The 17,717-nt window shown below is 35.1% G+C and overlaps 1 protein-coding gene across 6 annotated transcripts in view; it reads left to right on the top strand.

The window, feature by feature from the left end:
• Window positions 1–17,717, top strand: part of DACH1 (dachshund family transcription factor 1) — a 356,766-nt gene that overhangs the window by 174,695 nt on the left and 164,354 nt on the right. For all 6 annotated transcript variants that reach the window (XM_039562277.1, XM_039564712.1, XM_039565348.1 and 3 more), the window contains exon 3: window positions 10,997–11,158. In XM_039562277.1, the coding sequence (XP_039418211.1) occupies window positions 10,997–11,158 (162 nt within the window). The remainder of the gene's footprint in view (window positions 1–10,996; window positions 11,159–17,717) is intronic.

Below are 17,717 nucleotides of genomic sequence, written 5' to 3'. Positions count from 1 at the left end.
CTTCCTAAGTGACTGCAAGTAAACATTAGTATCAAATTACTAGAATGATGCTCTGATTTCTAAGATAAAGTAACAATTATGGTCCTGTTCCATTTTTTTAAAAATTATTCATACTAAAAATTTTAGTCTAGAAGTCGTTATGTTAAAGACCAGTAATATCTAGAAAATACAGAAGAAATACGTGTACACTATATGGGCTATGTATGTTTTTTGTTGAAAAATAAATTCAGTGGGACTGTTGATACTTTCATTGTTATGTATTGAGATTGCATCTTGTTGTTGATTAAAGTTAGATTACTTGTAGTTGGAATAAAAATAGTGAGTTATTACCCAGATACTAATTAAATTTTTGCCTGTTATTTCTATTACTCAGTGTGTGTTGTGTGCAGTCCATCTAGCCAATCTGAATGTCAGATAAGTCTAAAACTTGGAATTTAGCAATGATCAGAAAGAAGGTCATAACCCAGAGGGATGAGAAATTAGAAAGCACACGTCCCATTTTGCACTTGTGAGAATGTTGAGAAGGTGGAGAAAAGTGATTTCCAGTAACAGATTTGTGAAAATCCGAATATGTTGATATCCTGTTTGTTAATGGCTGAAGAAAAGATTAATTAAATTATCTGCTGAAAATTGTAATCTAGTTCTCCCTACAAAACATGGAATCTGTGAAATAACTTGTCATCATATTTAGTCTTTTTGGTGGACACTACCAAGTTGAGAGGATCATGATAACATAAAACTTTTTCTTTCATAAAATATTGTTAGCAATGAACATATAATGGCTCCTTTGCTTAGCATATCATGAGGATTTCTCAGGTTTCTGCTACAGAGAATGTTGGGGCTCTGTTATGCTTGCTTATGTGATGACCTCTTGATATTTGTTCGTAATGTGTTAGACAGTGGTACCAATCACTTGTCAGCTTCAAAGAATATGCCTTTCAGAAGCAATACATACAATCATTTATGTAAATCTGAATTTACAAATGTCTGCAGGTCTTCATAATATAGAACTGCAGTTATGCCGATATGGTAGGAACTGTAGAAAAACTACTGCATATTTGTTTTCATATTGCAATCAAGTACAGTAATAATGTATCCATTATTAATACCACACTTTCCTTTTAACAGCATTAATAGTCTTCAGATGTTTACTTTTTTTGTAGCAGGCAATTGTGAGGTACAAAATAAAAGTATTCTGTTGAATGAAGTTCAGTATTCACTGAATACTCTGGGTGTGAGAGAACTCCCTTGGTTTAGGGTGATAATTTGGCCTTAGAATAAAAAAAATTATGGAGTTATTAAGGTTGGAAAAGACTCCAAGATCATCAAGTCCCGCCTTTGACCAAACACCATGCCCACTAAACATTATCAAGAAGTGCCACATCTACTCACTTTTTGAACACTTCCAGGGATGGTGACTCCACCACTTGCCTGGAGAGCCTGTCCCAATGCTTAACCAGTCTTTCCGTGAACAAATTTGTCCTAATATCCATGCTTTGATAAAGTGCTGGATCATGACACAAGTGCACATCATGCCCCTGTTGTGCCATAGTTTGAACTGGAAAGAGATACTGCGTCTTCAAATGGGACAGGCCACCAAAAAACATTCATCAAATGCCTTGGTCAGCACCCAGGGTGCTGCCTGTGGGATTTAGTGTTCTGTTACCTTGTACAACAATTAGAGCATAAAGGTGAGAGAGGGCTGTCTGTGACAATTGACTGCATTTTCATCTGAAAAAAGGACTACACAGTGTTACCTGTGAGTCATTATCACAGCTACTTTGTACAGTATCACAGTTCTGCATCACAGTACAAACTCTGCTATCACTGTTCTGTAACAGTACATTTAGCCCCATGCCTTGCCTCTGGCACAGAGTAATGCATAATGGATCTGATGAAACTTAAAAAAGAAAAGAAAAAAAAAAGAGAAAAAAAGAGCCCCAAAGCCACAGTGCAGCTCTTGAAGTTACAACACTTCTAGTGAATAAAAGAATGAAGAAAGAGAGAGGACTCTCCTGACCCTTACAGGTGAATTCTTTACATTCAGAAATGTGAAAATTCTCTTACTCAACTTGCTGTGTTAAAACAAAGGTGTATAGGTCTTGAAATAACCAGTGGGGGATTTCTGGGACTTTTTTCCACTGTTATATTGACTTCTGTCTTTCTAATGCTTGGTGAAACCTGCTTTGCACACTGCAGATAGAGAGAGGTAATCAGAAAACAGTTGTAGAATTTGTTAATATATATTGTATTATACAGGTTTATTTTTTGGGGCAAGGAGATGCACAACAATATCTACTTTAAAGCTAAATATGACAAAACAGGATTAAAATTGTTCTTTAAAGACATTTTAGGTTTTTTTAAATACGTGTAGTATATTTTTACTCCATTAAAGAATAATCCGATGGAAACTTTATTTAAAGTATCTTGAAATAGTAGTTTATATTTTAGACATTTACTGAAGGTCTACTGCTTTAATCAGCAGCTGTGATAATATTTCATCTTAGCTAAAGCCCTGAATTTCTTGCCTTCTCTTTCATTGACTAGGAATAATGCTGTATTCACTTTCTGGGGATGTCAGGAGCCTGAAATAAGTCTGTAGCTGACTATTCTTGTGCACCAGAAGTGAGAATCTAATCTTTCTTTGGGCAAAAAAATGTTGCTTTAGGATCCAAGCCATAAAGGCCACAAAGGCTTTGATAACACATCAACTAAATATTAGTGGGTCGTTTCTTCAGTGTGTCGACTGCGTGCAGAGAACAGGTCCTTCTGGGAGCACGTCCATCCTACCAGAAGGCTATCAAAGCTAAAATTGCACCATTGTGGTCCACAGCTAAAATCTCATTTTGTTCTGAAGTTGTTCTGGTGGCACAAATACTTATACACATGAATAAGTTAAATTTCACTCACATGATTGGGCATGTGAACTACAGTAGGTCTATGGGAAAGAATTTGGCAGTTCTGTTTGCAAGGCTGAGCTCGGAAGTTGTAGGGAGACATACTTCCACAGGGCCATCAGACTGCCTCAGCAGTGTTTAGATATTAGTTTAATCAAAGAACTGTGTGCCTTTACCCCAGGATCTGTGTCAAGCTGTGGATTAGGTTTATAAAAAAAACTACAAAAGCTCCTGCTGGTTGAAAGATTATGAGTATTTAGCTACATTACTGCTGTTACAGGCATGAACACGTCTTTTCAGTATTTTTGAATTGTAGCACTGTTACAATTAATTAGTTGTGTCCATCTAGTTATAAATTAGACTAAAGGCTAAGGTTTTTTTAAATACTACTGGTCTTCTTATTGCTTTTACTGTATAATTTAAGCTATAATATGCTTCTTTAAACTGGTCCCAAAGAGTATGTCGATAAAAGACATTGTAGCTAGTAAAATCTAAGAACATTAAATGAAGAAAATTCACCGAGCACCAATAACCACCAGTAACTGTCATTATGTTAAACCTTTTAATTTCTCCTAACAGCGAGAATAGTATTGTGAGAACATGAGATAATACACACAAAAAGAAGAAAAGAACTTCTGTTTGTAAAAAGTGCAGGGAAGCTGTTCTCGTAATAAGTCATTCTATTAAAGAAGAGCCGTTACTGCACTCTAGCAATGCAAATGTAAACCAGAAAGTCTTTCAGGAACCAACCATCACTGTTAGCATAATATATCGTTAGTGTATGTACATTTTGCCTTCCCACTTTTTGGTTTTTTTTGGAACTGCATGCTGTTCAGTTAAAGACATTGTGGATCAGGATTTGACACTTAAGGAAAAGTACTTTTTTATATTGTTCAAAGCTGGCCTCTGCTTTAAAAAGGCTCGGTCTGCACTTTTTTATCTGTTTAGAAGCATACATTTTTGGTTAAGAAATTGAAGACAATCTCTTTGTCTTTTTCCTAAGCTGGGGAGGTTGAGATAAAAAAGAATGCCCGCTTTAAAAGTCACACATGGCTGTAATTTAAGATTTTTTTTACCTCATTGTCCATAACAGTTGAAAGAAACCTTCAATGAAAGTTTATTAACTAGGCCAATGCCTGAGGCAATAAAGGTTCGTTTATTACCAGTTTCTTGGCTGTTTTTCTTCTTCTATTTTTCCGTTAAACTCATAGCGTAAGATAATACTTCACAAAATTAAACCTTTGACCTTCTGTGGAGTTAAGTCGCCTTTGATTAGATAAAGTAACAATTTATGGTCCAGCATGAGGTTGCACATGAAATGAATAATGCAACAGAGTGAATGAGAGCTGAGAATCTATTGCTTTTGAAAAGATGACTGTTGTTTAAGAAAGAATGTTCTCTCTTAATTGTATTGTACTGTTGCTGTGTGCATTCCAGTAGGATTTTAAACTGTTGCTGAAAACTGCAGCAACAGTTTAAACTGTATGTTGCAGTTATGCAACATACATTGTTTAATTCTGTCACAGTTGCACCAAGCCAATAATAAATTCATAATTACGAAACCCTGTGAAGCTGTAACAGTTAGTAATTTGTTGTGGTATTTGAAATGCACTTTGTGATTTCACTTTTTACTCTTCAGTGCAAAGGAATAAATCCACTAGAAAGAACAACTTCATGGAATGTAAGTCAATCAGTTCCATAAATGGCAAATATTAGTGATAAAATCATTCCATTTACACTTTCTTTTGAAGCATCAGTGAACTGGTAGTAGATCTATTTAAAAAAATGCAGTCTTAATAAAGGAAAAGGACACTGCTGCTTTCTACGTCAATGTTTTATTTCTGCAACTGTGTTATTAATTGTGGAGGCACAATTAAGCAGAAATATTTTTAGGTTTGAAGATTGCTGTGGAAATTTAGCTCTTTTGCTTGTTTATCTTAAATGCTATACCCAGGCCTCAAAATTCGTATTATAAGTTAGGAGTAGTTACAGGAAAAAGGTCTGATTAGACTGATGAACAACAGATGGTTTGAGCTTCACATACACTGGTTTTCTCCCAGTGCAGGGCTGTCAGTTTCAGTTTAGTTGCACCAGTCTAAACCATGGATGATTTTTTTTAAGTATTCCTTCCTTAATAGTATTTAAGGTACAGTTTTTTGGTTTTTTTCATTAATATGACACCTTTAATAATAGCCCTTTAAAAGATATTAAAAAAAAATTATCTGGATGAGCAGTTTATGCTGAACCACTCTAGTTAATCAGGAAAATACAGTTGGGGGACCAGACAAGATTCTTTTGATTATCCCAAAATAACAGGTAATGAAATTTTTAGGGTATACCAAGCTTGTTGTATTGGATCAATCCAGACAGCTTAACAGAAATAAGATTTCTAGATAATTGAGATTCCAGACATACATTATACATAAAGAATTCTACTACTGAAATTCAGTATGTTTTAGCGGAACATTATGGTGTAGTCTGAAGTTCTCCTTTGTGCAATCCAGTCTACGTAATCAGACCTCTGTCCTCCTGCAGATTGCTTTCCCCTTCTTGTTTTATGTATCACACTATATAAAACACCCATTAGATCAGAAACTAAGGTTAGGATCCTATTTCATTTGAAATAACTAGGCAGCAGCGTAATAAGCTACCAAAAACTTGTACCTGAACTGCTGAAACCCATGAAACCAGTTCAATAACCTACAGTGATCGGGGTCACGTCCTAGGAGGTAACCCTGCCTTTTTTTCTCAGGCAGATTTTTTTCAGATTTTAGTAGGAATTTTGCTGAAGTAAGAAGCACAATATGAAATCTGGTATTAAATCAAGAAAAGGCTTGAGTTATTTTCAAGTCAGCACCATTGAAATAAACTAGAAGAAAAAGGATTAAGCATTAATTTGAAATAATGAAAGAAGTTCTTTCAGAATTGAGATGAGATTTGGACCTCTTCCCATGCAGTGAGTAAAATGTTTCTGCAGAATGAAGTTTCCAGCAAATAAATGAAATTAAAAGTAACACACTTCTGACAGTTGTATTTTGGTTTTCTGCCTGTTCTGTGATGACAAAGGTAAAGTTCCTTGAAAATGTTGTTGAAGTCCTAAAGAAGGAGGTTGTGCAAATACATACACGTTACTGAATTTTGTAAGTACCCATAAATATATATATATAAGTATATATAAAATAAAATATAAAGGAAGCTAATAGTTGCATTAAGAAAATTATTAATTATTTATTGGAATGACTATTAGGAATTGCTATTACTCTTAGGCATAATTATGTGAAGGAAGTTAAAAGTGAATTAAGATCAATTATTTAAATAATTTTGTAATTTGTCCCAGGATGAGTTTAAGGCATACAATTAAAAAATGTGTGTTTTGAGACATGTTCAAGACTGAAAAAGTTAGACTCACAGGTCCTTTTCTATTTTGCTTCACAAATAGGGTGTGTTGTAAGCTGTTCACAGCATCAAAACTGAAAGTTTTAAGAGCTTTCTCTTAAGGCAGGCAGGCAATAGTATTTGTTGGAAAGCAGAAACCCTGGATATGATTTAGTCCCCACCAGTAATTCGTATACATTTCGAAAATCTGTCATGATATATGACAGCTCTCTCGGGGACTTTGCTTTTAAAACAGAACTGTTTTCTGAAGATACTGGGGTTTTTTGTCATTGTTTTCTGTTTCGCTCACTCATTTTTCAGTGTTAGAGACCACACATACTGGGCATACTTCTGGTCTCATTCTCACCCACGAAATTCTGACTTCAGTAGAGTTGCACGGGTGTAAATTAGACTAGGACTTGGCAGAAGAAGGCTTATGATTATATTTGGCAGAGACAGCAGGCTGCAACTTTATTAACATAATTAACAGCTACAAACACACCCAACAGGCCAAAGTAATCTAGTGACAGAAGAGAGAAGGTCTTAGTAGGAAAGGATCCTTCGCGCTCTCTTTTGGTGTTCTGCTTCTTGTTCCTGAGTTCCTACTAAGGGTTGGCGAGCGTTCAATTGAGCTGTAATTCAAATTCATACAGCTCCTGCAAGACACCTTGAACAGACTTTTGCTGATGAGTCTATAGGAACTGTCAGCAATACGGAGATTACTTCAGAAGCATGATGGTTGAATCGAACTTTACTTTCTTATGTTTTGCTTTTTGAATTAAATTGTTGGACAAGATTAATTGCATGCAGTAAGAGATTTAAATGAATGGCTTTATAAAGCATTAAAGTTCTAAGTATGTCACATGGGAAAAAAGCTGTAAGGTTTAAATGAATAAATGTATTTAATGCATAAAATGTCTAGGCTAATTTTTTAATTCCTTTACTAACATCTTTTATTGAAAAACCATACTTTATTCATCCATCTTAGTTATACTGCTGTGGTTGTGGTAATTTAATATTCCTGCTCTTTGCTAATCTTCTGGTTCAACAGAAGTAAACAATAGGTTTCATAAATTAAAAATACGCTCCTCAGAACATGCTTCTAAAGATAAAAAACAAGGCTGTAAACATTTATGACTGAAACAAACTAGATTGTTCAAATACTGCCATGATGTATCATGTATATCAATATGGCACTGATATCAGTTAGAATGCAAACAAGGTTTTAAATGATGTGCCCCTTCATTTCAGCTGGAGAATCCGCTTTACACCATCTGCCTATCAGATGGTTAGGAACCAGGACTGCGTATTAATGCCACATGTTCGATTTTCATTCCTCTTGTAATGGTTAGATTCATATTGCTAATAGCTGTGCATGAGCACTGTCGATGAAATTTGTGTGACGATGGAGTGATGAGATATTTATAAAGCTGCCTGTCTCACTGCATAATCAGCAGGAAGAATGCCAGACATAAACAACTTATCAATTTCAGAATATTAATGACAACTACCACTGACTTTAATCCGTTGAATATTTTGGTCTTGATACTTTTTAACTGTTCAAATAAATATTTTTAAAGAATAAAACATACCTATGTGGCTGTTTGGTGTGATCCTTATTTTTTTCATTTCAGTTGCCTTTGTAGGTTATATTTGGTTATCTAATTTTTGAAGATAGCATTTCTCTAGTGTAGAGAAGTGTGCACCTTGGAAATTCCTTGGCTACTTATTCTAAGAGTAAATGGATATTAAATACTGTTCACATCAAAAGACTGTTTTAAAGAATAAATTTTTAAAAAATCCCAAGTGTTTCCCTGGGTATACACCCATACTGGGGCTTTAAAACTTAGTATTTTAAAATAGGCATATAGATACATAGTAGTGTATTAACTTTTGCTTATACTATATTTGGCTGCCTATACTAGTGAGATAAGAAAGATAAGTTGGGCCCTGTGTTGAAGTTTTGGGTTGTACCACACCCCAGTACACCACAGTGCACCAGTGATTATAAAGCACTAACTGGCTTTAGTCCTTCCTTGCCACTTGCTTTGCTATATCATCACAGTCAGGTGCTAGGCAAAAGTAGCAGTAAAGGAGAAACTGTGCTGTAGGCTGGAATTGCTGTGAGGAACAGCATATAGCTAGAATTCTGAGCATTATTCCTTACATTTCCCTCCTTACTTACACCAGTGCTTATATGAGACAGGCGTTTCAGATTCATATGGTTTCCATTAATTGCTGTATAACAAAGTAATCATTTCAGTAATTTCTGTGGTTGTATAAGAGAAGGCATGAAATTATTTGTTTAATTTCTGCTTTGTAAAATTGTAATTTTTTACCACAAGCATTACCTTGCAAAAATCATACTACAGAACTAAGCAATTTGTATTTTAGTTTCTTAGTCCCTATCCAAAGACATGCACCAAAACATACTTTTCTTTTGCAAATTTTGTAGCAAAAGAGAGTTTTTATTTTAGGATTTCTGCATCCAGCTCATTATACCAGTGAAATATAATAATTACAGGTGGTTTCACAAGTCCTATGTCCAGCATCTGTTTAGTATGTAATTTACCCCAGTACTCGGAAGCACTTAAAAACTGCTAGAACTGTAGAAGTGTAGTCACAACCAAAAATTTGGGGCCTGCTGTTCTAGTCATTGGATATAATGTACTGGAATATTCCTCCAAAGGATTCTTCTTTAAAAATGCTGGTTTTAGCTTTTCGGTGATGTATACATATATTTAAAAAGGAAATATAGGTTATTGTGTTGTTTAACGAACACCGGATGCAAACCAAAGTTCAGAGGTGCACCATCCCTTTTTCTCTGGCCAAATTTAGGGACTGTAACCAAATTTGTATAATGTATGGCTTCATATCCTTCCTCTAAGGTAAAAATATAATTGGAAGCAATCCATGTTATTGTCAATACCTTTTTAAGATCAGAACATGCACAATTTGTAATAGTAGCAGAAGCTAAAATAAAAGTAAACCCTCATATTTATCCTTCTCATTTATTTTTGGCCTTTGGTACATCTTCTACGTGAACACAGCAGTTTTCTAAAGAATATTGATCTGTAATTATCACTTGGTCAGTAATTCTCATTACACTTGGAGGTGTTAGAAGTCAGTCTGTGAAGAGGGTCAGGAGGCTGGAAACGTTTGCTAGTCTTTATATGGTCATGCAAAGAAATAAGGTAAAACAACCTTGAGTCAAGCAACAATATATTCAAAGGCACCTCTTAATCCACCTCATAGATTTTCTGATGTCTGCTCACTTTCTGCTTTTTCCCTGCTGGAATTTGCCTTCTGTTCCTCCCCATCACTAGCCAAAAACATGGCAAAAGTGAGCTTGTTTTCCATGTAAGGAGTCAAAAGAGACCCTGGGAAGCAATGGTGGTAGCAATATTTACCTCAGCAGCCTGGGATTATTTGCTTATTTGGTCTTTCCTGCTAAATTTCACTCTTCCTATGCTAGACAGCAGCCTTGGCCCACTAGAATAGTAAATTGCAGAGTTAGTTCCTCTTGAGACCCATAAGACGCTTCGCACCTCTCAGAGTAGCTGAAAATCAGACCAGCAGGCACCTTTAAACTAATTACACTGAGTTTTTCAAGCCTTCTCCACATTCAGGGCAAGAATCTTGATTCAAAATGACTAAGGGTCTGTTCTCTTCTTGTGGCATCACAGGCTGAGCGCTGAGTGCATCATTGCATTAAACTCACCTACTTTATTGCCTTCTCTTTTATTTCTTAGATTAATTATCTCTCATTTCTATCTCTGCCCCCTGCATCAGTTGTGTGGGGGAGGCAGCTCTTGTGGCGTTTTGACACTGGCTTCTCTCTGCTGCCACCGAGGGATCTGGGTGGGCAGCAGCAGGGCTTGGGGACTGCAGAAGAATTACCCTGCCTCAGGGAAGAGGTCAAAAACTGACGCTTGTGACTTTGATTAAGGGCTGCATCTAATTTTGAGTTTTGAAGGCTACTGGAGAACTGGACCAGTTCTCCAATTGCTCCTGGCAAAGAGAAATTTTCCTGAGTTTGTAGAACATTCTTGTAAAAGGCTGGATGGCAGAAACTTGGTTTGGGAGGCAGAGCACTTGGCTTTCGGATTGGTATTAAATGGGTTAATAGTTCCCCTTCTTGTTGATAAATACCTTAATGCCTTCAAGTTTTGGGAGAGCAAAATAATGTTCTGCATTATTTTTTTCTAGAAATGCTTCCTAGAACAACTACATCTCCTTGCTGTTATGTACGAAGTGAGAAATGTCTCGGTTCTATCATCTGTTACTCATAAACAGAAATTATAGACCTGTTTTTTCTGTTTTCTTTAGCATGTCAAACATTAAAGAGCTAAAGGAATTTTTTTTTCCTAAGTACGGTTATATACATGTTCACCTATTCATAGTCCGACACTCAGGACACCATTTTGAAACTAAATTAGATTTTTGACTCCATATATTTGTAGCTGCAGCTACTTATGATTGTATTATGAATGCACTTACAAGATACCAAATTAAAGTTTAGATGAATGTACAGGAGTAATTATCTAAATATGATGTGAAATATTTTACTTGAAAAAGTTGATAGTTTTCAAATCCAAGGAGGAATAATACTCTGCAGTGCTTTCTGTTCTTATGTAACAAGCATGAAGGAATAATAACAGTCCCTACAATAATGGAGACTCATAGAGTAATGAATATTAAATTTTTTTCATACTTCTTTGCAGGTCTGACAGCAGCAGCTGCAGCAGCAGCAGCTGCCACCAATGCTGCCATAGCAGAAGCAATGAAAGTGAAAAAAATCAAACTGGAAGCTATGTCCAACTATCATGCAAATAATAACCAGCATGGAGCAGACTCTGAAAATGGAGATCTGAATTCAAGTGTTGGTAAGTTTCAGACATAGCATTATTATATGTCCATAACACTGAGATATTTTATTAAAATGGTGATCTTTCTGAACTTCCTTCTGAAGTCCTTGATTTGGTGTAAAAAATTGCATATTTGTTTTCCTTTTCTTAATGTTTTTAGTTTTATTTTGTACCTGGCCTTTACACCAGTGTTCAGTGTTGTTGTTACTATTACAAAAACATTCTTTTCTTCACAGGCTACTTTTGCAGACTCCAGTTAATATTTTCCATGAAAGAAAGTGGTTTGATTGCTTAGAGTTCATTTTTCAAAGTACAGGTGGAGTGACAGATGATGGTGTCAAAGTGAAATTTAACAATGTCTCCTGCTCAGTGTGCTGGGTATCGACTTTAGGTAATTCAGAACACAAGCTTGAAAGCAAAATATTTCATACTTTCATGTGCCCTGTGACAAAAGGAAAACATACATACACAATAAATTCTGCCATGCTCTGCAGTTCCTATCATATTTTATTTTAATAAACACGTTCTTAAAATGTAGTTAACATTTTTTTCCATTTCTTAAGCAGCCATCAGCAACTCTTGTTCTTTTTCAAAAAAGAATTGTTTCAGTATACTTTATTCATTTGTTTGGACAATTTGTTTTGCTAAAGCATACTTCAAAGCTAGGATAACTTTTTGTTGTTGTTGATTAAATCTTTAATCATCTGTGTGTGTCTGCTGTAAAATGTTTTGTTATGCCATTTCATTGTATTGGATCCTTTTATCATGTTGAGACAGTATTAACTCAGCAACAGAAATTCAATGACAGAGAGGTACGTTCAGAAGACTGCAAGGAAGATTGGTGTATACTGGAATAAAATGGCTTCAGATAGGCTTTTTTGTTTTTATTTTGGCCCTTTGTCTAGCTTTATTTTTTTTTTTTTTTAGTTTTTCATCCTCTAAATACATTTGGAATGAATCTTAGAGGGTATGTACTAGCCTTAACATAAATAAATACGTGTTTGGGAACAGTGTTTCTATACAGTTCAGTAGGCATTGGTAGGGTATTATTTAGAAATAATATGAATTGCAGTTCAAAGAACAGGTTCACCTGGATACATACTGCGGTAAATAGCGACAATATGTATACATTACTGCATAAGGAGATTATATGATTAGTTTTGTTTTCCTTTTAAATAAAGGTTTTAAAAATGCCTCTATGATGGTGAAGAAAATTGTCTTAAATTGTGTGTGAATACTCAGATACCAACATATGCAGTCACTCGAATACTAGTGTAAAGATTGTTCTCTTGGAGAGAAAACAAGAGAGGGTAGAGAGCAGGTGTCTTTGAAATCTGGGAGGAGGAGATAGGTACAAATTAAGTGTAAGGACCAGGTGGCCTCTAGCACACTGGGAGGAAAGTGAAGTAATGAGAAAGTGAGAAATGTGTAAGTGCAAACTGAGAAGATAAAGAGTGTGTACTAGAACTAGAACCCAGTTTAGATTTTCAGGCTTAGATGAATTCGTTATGTGAAATAAAAAGTTCAAATACTGGCTTGTGGAGCTGTTATTCTGCTTGGCAGTTCTAATCATAAAACACATATGCATCCATGGGGATGGACAAGTTAACAGGTAATAACATCTAAACCATGCAGAGTATTTGTCGAAGAGTGGATAGAAGGAATATCTGAACTTCCTTTGAATAAAAACGAAAAATATCTATTTTGAAATCATTGTTTGAGGCGTAATTTAGGTAACTAATATGCTCTTAGACAGCCTAATCATTTTCCCTATTTAAGAAAATACATTCTAGCTACTTTAGTAGGACAAAGTTAGCGAAGCAAGATTATTTATTGTCATTGTCAAAATTTTCTCTCAGCCCCTTAACTTACTTGTTAGCTTCAGTTAATTTCCCAATTTAACTGAATGAAGAATTAAGTTAATTTTGTTCAGAAAAAAATAGCTCTTCTGAGTAGAGTGAATAGCTTTCCAGTTGTCTCCGTTCCATGAGGAATGGTTCTGAAAATACAGTTTGCTTGTCTGTGCATCTTGTCCTGAGCTACACCCTTCATACAGAGGATGTTTCAAAAACCTTTTGCTTTTATTTGTTTCTTTTATAGTGAACCCCTTCTAGTGTCCAGTGTTGGTCATGCATATGGAGTCAGAGAAGTAATTCCTACTGCTACTAATGTCAGGGTATTATTAGGTTCATGAAGAGTTAAGTTCTTTGTTTATTAGTTGCATTTTTGAAAATTAGCACACTGTATTATCTTGACAAGAACTCATATTTCAAAGGTGTTGCTTTGTAGTAGGTGTGTACTCCTTCTTCTCCTGCATTTTTTCAGGTATTTACTTATGTATTTTCAAATAAATATTATCAAGTCCATATACCATTAATGTTTTAAATTATGGCTTGCTAGGCAAGAATATGAAATATTACATTACTGAAGGTTGACAGAGGAAAGAATAAAACAGAAGAAAACAACCTGATTTTAGTTTGCTTTTTAAATTAGGTTATGTGCCTGACCAAACTGAAAAGGAACAAACAATCCAACCAGGCTAAAAGCTTGACTGATACATCTTAGCCCATACATAGCAGGCATTATGGTATGCATGGATTGATCATCCCGTGCTCCAATGCCTACATAAAGGCAGATAAATGAAATAAGGACCCTTATTTTATTTATCTTACCGACTTGTCAGGTTTACTTCTGAATTGCATTCCTTTTTGGTTTTAATCAAATGTTTAATGTGAATTATAGAAGTAATTTTTGTTGTTGAACGTTGTATAATTATACAGAGCACTACACAAATTTATTAACTTGGTCCTTTGAAGCAATGGCCAAAAGGTTAGTGAGTGAAGGGAGTTAAAGGAAGCCAATGATACTAATAAGTAATTATTTTATATCTCTCAGTTTTGCTGGTAACCTTGAGCTTGCATCCTCCCACAAGAATTATCATTTTAGAAGGGGGGTAAAAAAAGGAAAAAAAAAACAAAAAGAAATTACAGAGGAATCAGAGTGAGGTATTAGCACACTGAGTAAAATATATGGCTGCAACGCCTTTCTCCCCCATCCACAATCAATTGGATTCTTTTAGTTTAATATTTACTTGCTAAGATGAGATGCTAGTCTGCATGGTGATAAACAGTCTGCTACTGGCATCTGAAGGTGACCTGTCAGTTCATATGGACAAATCTCCTGCTTACTGAAATGTACAAAATAAATCATTAAAGAAGGCAGGTGCTCATTCCCAGATTTAAATCACCATAGATTTATGATTTGAATTAATGCTTCATTTGGTCATAGAAATAGATGCTGAGACAAATGGTATGCAGTGGTTGGGGCTTCCATACTGTAGCCATCCTAATATTGATTACTGAGATGTCTTTGCAATCTCTTGTTTATATCAAGTACTGTCTTGTGACAGCTTGGCTGATATGAGCTACATTGCAGATAAGAAGGAAAAATGTCCCAGGTTCTTTTTAGTGGCAATTCTACATACAACATGCAGGGTAGATAAATTATTGGGGTTTTGTTTAAAAAATTAATTCAGTAGGGCAGCAAAGGAAAAAGAAAGATTATGCTGTGTGTTGGGTATTTGTTTTTTTGCTGAATTTGGTGGCTTTTTTTGTTTTGTTTCTTTTTTTTTTTTTTAGTTGCAGAATGAAAAGCGAGTGGCAAGGTCAAATTTTAAATTTCATTGATGAGGTTCTACTCTTTGTCATATTAACATCTTAGTGTGATGTTAGGATCAGTTGTATGTTTGCCATCTGATGCTCTGAAGCAACGGATAGGTAAAGCAGCTCAATTGTTTCCTTGCTGCTTAAGTACTTACTGCCATGCTGTCCTACTTCATTAACCTGCAGCAGCAAAAGATAAAAGCCTTTGAAATAAATAAATTTTTAAAGCTATTTCTGTGAGCTAGAGTTTGCTATCTATAACTTGGTAGGAAGTGAAGAAAAGTCCGTATACTTTTGCTTCCCGAACATTTTATATAATGAAAACACTATGCATACACTTTAGGGAATACTCAGAGGATTTCTTAAGACCTTTGCCACTTGCTAAAATATGACTCATAAAACTTGTAAACAACTATCAACAATAGTAAATTACTTGCTTAGTAGGAAATGAGTTCATATCTATTCAAAATGTGATCTCAAAACAGATGTCCCAAGAAAATGTCATTGTTTAAACTACATTCATACAAAAAAAATGCTATTATTTCTTTAAGGAAGTGAAGCAATCATGAAGACTTTGGTGTTCTTAGTTTCTAAACACAGTTAGGAAATACAAGGCAACATTTTACACGTGGCTAGCATGTTACTCCATAAACAACCACAAAATGTGTTGAAAATTAGGATATTTTCTTGGCATGTTAGGTTTCCTCTTTGTCTGTGTTACCTTGCAATATTTAAAATTATGAGACAAACACAAAGCTTCCTGTGATGTGTTGTTCAAAAGTAATGCTTGCTTGTATACTATTCTTTTTTTTTCATCCAGAATCAGAGATAAAATGATTTAGGTGAAATTATTTTTCTCCGGTGACCTTGCCCAATAATAGAACAGTACAAAATGCAGTAATTTCCTTTTTCTAAACACACGTGTCTATTTTAAGGGAAAGAATTACTTTTATGGTTTCAGGAAAAAGTCTTGGAGACCTTGAAAAAGCAAATAAAAGGAAACAGAGAATGCAGGCCACTGAGCACAGCTCTGCAGTTGCACATCTGATTCTCTGCCTTGGCAATGTTAATGAACCTCAAATCCTCCCTATAATTAGATGAGGGAATTGCTTATATTTTCAAACAGATGATGCTGCTGTAATGAAACGATTGACAGGGAACTTAAAAGTGTCTACAGTAGTCATTTAGTTTCCGGGTTTTGGGTTTGGGGTTTTTTTTCCACCTTTTTTTTTTTTTTTTTTTTTTTTTTTTTTTTTTTAATGTAAAAGAAGATTTGCTGTAGATACAGGTCCTGGGAGAGATAGTAATTTACACAGAATGCTATGACAGGTGTCTTTGTATAGCATGGAAATAAAATGGAAGACAGAGGAATGATGGGCAGGTATGGCAATTTTTTGGGAGGGGGTGTCCTGTGCTTATTCTGCTTAGGTTCTTTAAAAGGGACCGAGACTCAAGAGATGGATCCGGATTGAGTGCACAGCTGTAACTGCTGATGAGCTAATTGCTCCTTATCTCTCAGCCCCATTCATCTTCATTTTTTACCAATTACTGAGAATTATCTGTGTTCTCAGTTGGATATGAGAGTTAATCCTTTTTGGTTAAGCTGGCAGTACTGTGAGCAGATTCCAAATCATAGGGTGAAAAAGCCAGAGCAAGCTTGTTCTCAAACTCTCTCCAGTTCAATGACAGTATCACTAGTTCATAAGAATTTTTCTATTGTTTAACAGATTAAACACATCTTTTTTTTTACTTTTATACTATTATTAATATAGTATATTAATAAGTTTAAAATATATATTATTAATATGTATTAATATGTGCTTTTCTTTTAGCATAAACTGAATGTGTATATTCCTGGGTGGATGGATGTGTTCCCTTTCTAAAAGTATTCACTTGCAAAAATTAAAATAAGATAAACATTAACTTCAGAAGGTTTCTTTGCAGAATGTCAGTGTTTATTCTGTTATACATAGCACTTCTTTTAATGACAAGACCATGCATGCAACTTTGACATCATGGGACATAAGACAAATGCTTGTCAGTGACAGATACCTACTTTTGTAAATTTGTTTGAGATCTGTGGGTGAAAAGTGCTGTCTAGGTGCTTGCAAAAGCATAATCATACAGCCTTAAGGACAAATGTGCTATGTTGAGCACATCATATTTCAAGCTAAAGGAATGCTTTCATAAAACTGTGCTTTGGGAACACACAGAACACCAGAAACAGATCATTTAGTTATAATCAGGTCACTAAGCTTTTTTCTAGAACTTTGCTTGTCATGGGAAAAAAAAAATCTTGCATCTTATAGCTAAAAGGTGATGTTTGTCTGTCAACCAAGAATATAATTTCTCCATCTCTGCTTCCCTAGCCTTTAATTGTGATTGTTAAATTTACTAAACAAGGCAATGAACTGGTTGTTATGAGCTGAGCACCAGTTAGTAAATTAGGGGAATTATTAGCAAAGATTCAGCATTTCATGTTGCAAGGTCAGTTGTCTTATAACAGTTCCCTCATCTAGATTAAATCCTCACTGTGAAGTTCATTGAAATAAATGTAGACATTTGCATCTGAGTCACCTTAGGCTCAACAGACAGCAATAGGCAGTTGTAGGGGCGATCCATCTCATCCTAAAGTAGATGGCAAAAGTAGATCAGATAAATTGCACCTTACAAGTGCTTAGTCATGCGACTACTGAATTGTAGTTACATAAAGAAAGTTAAATAAATGAATCTACTCTCAATGCATGCAATTAATATTTTCTGAAATAAGATTTGAAGATTTGAAGGAGTTAACAGGTGTTTTCCAAGACAGTGATACAGTCATGACAAAATAGCACCTAAGGCACAGTGAAATAGAAAAGAAAAATAAATAAATCTACTTTTCAGAAACAGCAGGTGAGAAGTTGAGCTATTCA

The sequence above is a fragment of the Corvus cornix genome, chromosome 1 (genome assembly GCF_000738735.6).
Source record: "Corvus cornix cornix isolate S_Up_H32 chromosome 1, ASM73873v5, whole genome shotgun sequence".
Lineage (NCBI taxonomy): Eukaryota > Metazoa > Chordata > Aves > Passeriformes > Corvidae > Corvus > Corvus cornix.
The sequence above is the reverse complement of the archived record's forward strand: the minus strand, read 5'-3'. Positions and strand labels throughout refer to the sequence as shown.